The following is a 3,407-nucleotide window of genomic DNA, read 5'->3' on the forward strand; positions in this document are numbered from 1 at the left end:
TGACCCTGGGACACCTCTCTGGCACAGAGCTGCCTCACACACTGACGCAACAGGCTCTAGCACCTCGGGACTCTAGGAATGGCCACCCTGCTACAAGACCTCTTTTCTTCTTCTCTCTTTACACTCCAACGGATTCTCTTAATGACTAACAAGTGTGTGTGCACGAGTGTGTGTGTGTGTGCAAGTGAATTAAAAAGGATGTGTATGTGTGTGTTTGTGTGATGAAGAGTAAAAGAGATTGCATGTCTTTGGCTTTCCAGGAGAGTGAGTGATCGTCAGAGACAGAACACCAGTAACACCCAATAATACAAACTCATGAACACTCTCCACGGAGGCATTTGACAAGGAAGTGAATGACAACCCATTATAAGGCCAAACCACGAACACATTCAACACTGCATACTTCTGTCACATTTCACTAGATAGCCTCACTTGGCTCTACCAAATGGCTGAGAGAACAGACTAACACCTGTACATCTATCCCCCTCTTCACCCCAAAACAACACACACACAAGCCCACCCCCAAACACAACACCCACCCCCTTCCAACACTCCCTCCCCCAAACCCCAATCACACAAACACCACCCCTCCCATTCCCTAACTCTGAGGATAAACATTGGGTTAATTTCCACCTTCAGTTCCACAGTGGTTGAAGGCTATGGGGTTATGGACTGTCAGGATTCTCCTCCCCTCTCTAGTAGACACCTACAGAGGATGACTCTCTCCAGGGAGTGTAAGCACAGGTTAAACCATGCAGCCAGGTCAAAGGTCAACAGTTCAATAGTCCGTATCTGGACCATCTGTTTCTAACATCATTATACCACAGCAGAACTGAAAGCTCTATCACAATAACATAAAACACATCAGTCACCATGCTTTTAAATCTTTTAATGATCAAAAAATACTTCAATTTTGGCTTTCTAGTACATAAACAGCCTGGGCTTGCTTTGCTATACAGTGTAGTACTCTACTATTTTTGTTAGGAAATGAAAAGTGCAAAGTAGTGGACTACATTTAGCAGGCAATTTTCTCCTTAGTCCACCACGCATAGTAAAGGCTACTTCAACGTTCCTCAACCCGGTTTACTGAATCTGAATCACTGAGAGATTCAAAAAAACAACATCTCTTAGCTTCAGTCTCTTTCTGAATGAGCCGGGGTCAAAATGACCCACCTCTCGTGCAAAATAAAACTTGTTATTTTCTCCACAGAAGCATTCCTCGAAGACCTGTTGATAGAATGTCCGAATGTCCTTAACAGTACTAATGCTACTGGATTGAAGCTTTTTTTCTTCAAAATAAAATGTCGAGCTACTGTTGAAAATGCATGGTAAAGCAGCAATTCACGGGCCAGCCCGTTGTCATGTATCAATGCTTTTTGTTCGTAAGATCGATAAAAGTAATTTCAAGTTTTCTTTTTTTGGTTAACCTTGGTAAATATCCCGCACTCAGAGGCACCCTCATACGTGCAAAAGCATCATTCAGTAGGGTTCACAGCGTCAGCCACTTGGACAACAAACAAAATGAAAAGGAAATACAAAGATCACTGCAAAGTAAACCTTTCATAGGGCAACAATGGCATACCCGAATAGCATTTAGTTAACAGTATTTCTTTCTTGTCATGTCCACACAACCTAAACGGTCGTTATCGTTTCTTCTTTTGCTTTAAAGATTTCCTTCTTTTCACTATCATTTCATACAGTTTGTCCATGCCCTCGTGAAGTCCCTCGCCAATTATGGCACAAGCAGGTTGGACGTGATAGGTGGTGGATGGTGTAAGCTCGTGGAGAGCCAACTGTTTCTCGATGTCCGCAACTGGAAGAGATTTGGGCAGGTCCTGCTTGTTGGCTATCACCAGCAGGGGTGTTCCCTGGTTTTCGGCGAATTTTGTGACTTTATGCAATTCTGTTTTGGCTTCCTCTAAACGGTCGACGTCTACCGAGTCTACAACATAAATTATACCGTCTGTGCAACGACTGTAAGACTTCCACAGAGGCCGTAGCTTCTCCTGGCCTCCGACATCCCAGAAGTGACAACTAATCCCCTTTGCCGTGCCATTACTCAATTTGATTTTCTCCGTGTTGAATCCGATCGTTGGCACAGTATTTACAAATTCGTTGAATTTGAGTCGGTACAGAACAGTCGTTTTGCCAGCGGAATCCAACCCCAGCATCACAATATGCAGGGACTGGAAGGCAGATATGTTGGAGAAACTGTTGCCCATTTTCAATGGCAGGTGGAAGGACCGTATGACCCTTCTGCGCACCCTCTCAGAATATAGCGTTCCAATGCTCAAAAACACATAAGCGAATTCATAAGACGAAAAAGAACGATGATATTGATAACAGTTTTAAGTCATTGACGAGCCCCTTTGCGCGCTCCGGTTAAAAGATTGGCTCCGCTTTCGCCTTAGCAGCAGAGAGGGAGAGTGCCCGCGTCGCTAGGACGCAGCGCGACGTTCATTAACATTCTCCTCACACACTCAAGTTAAGATTCCATTTTGCGACAGCAGAATTTCTCACACTCAGCGGACAACTGCAGAGCAGTACTGTTTCTTTCACCAAAACACCTTTTTTGCTGTCGTTCTTGGCTTATTTCCCCGGTTATATCTGCGCACTTGTCTCCTCGCGTAGACTAACCCTCGTAGGTTGTCCAAAACAAATCCAATCAATTCGCCTAATATGATTCGCATCCAAGGTATGAATGAATGTCAGTAGTCCCAGGAGAGATCAATACAATGTCCATACAATGTCGTATTAATTCCACCTATAAATCTGGATCCATGTTACGGTACGTCACAGCACTCGAGGTCCTTCCCCTGCGGCCGCTGCGTAGACACTGGTGGTGTGAAGGAGAGGGAACTGACTGCAAAACAGCGCAGTAGCCTTCTTCATGCTCCACCCCGTCAAGCCATGTGCCAAACAAACCGCACAATTTCGTCGATTCGTCGATTTCCCATGTCTTCAAAAAATACAGCATGCTATCAAGTGAAGAAATCTATTCTATATTTAGGCCACTATGTTATTAAGGCTATGATGTTAAAGGACTGCTGAATTAGAAATCGGTTCATCATTGAAATATAGCGTAAAACTGACCATAAGCACCTGAGTACATTTCATACCTAAAAAAATAAAAATAAATAGTGAGGCAACTAATTAAATGTAAATGCGGCATTTCAAACTCATGGACTCCTGTATTTGGGGCTGCATCTTATCTTGACTATGTGGGAATCAATGCCTGCCTTAGTGCAGTCAAGTGAATAGGTCTACTGGCTATTGGCATCATCAAGGCAACTGAAGTCTATACAGAATTAAACTTTGGAGAAGGAAACATGTTGCCTTATCATCATGATGGCTATTTGATTACAGATTGTGGATAGATGGGCGACAATGCCACCTACCGATGAAAT

At 43.7% G+C, this 3,407-nt stretch overlaps 1 protein-coding gene across 1 annotated transcript; it reads right to left on the reverse strand.

Moving 5' to 3' along the window:
- Window positions 1–874: 874 nt before the first annotated feature.
- Window positions 875–2,864, reverse strand: arl4cb (ADP-ribosylation factor-like 4Cb). Its single transcript, XM_062457258.1, has one exon. The coding sequence runs from the start codon at window positions 2,220–2,222 to the stop codon at window positions 1,644–1,646; it is 579 nt and encodes a 192-aa protein (XP_062313242.1). The 5' UTR covers window positions 2,223–2,864; the 3' UTR covers window positions 875–1,643.
- Window positions 2,865–3,407: the final 543 nt, after the last annotated feature.

This window comes from Osmerus eperlanus, chromosome 3, assembly GCF_963692335.1.
Source record: "Osmerus eperlanus chromosome 3, fOsmEpe2.1, whole genome shotgun sequence".
NCBI classification, from domain to species: Eukaryota; Metazoa; Chordata; class Actinopteri; order Osmeriformes; family Osmeridae; genus Osmerus; species Osmerus eperlanus.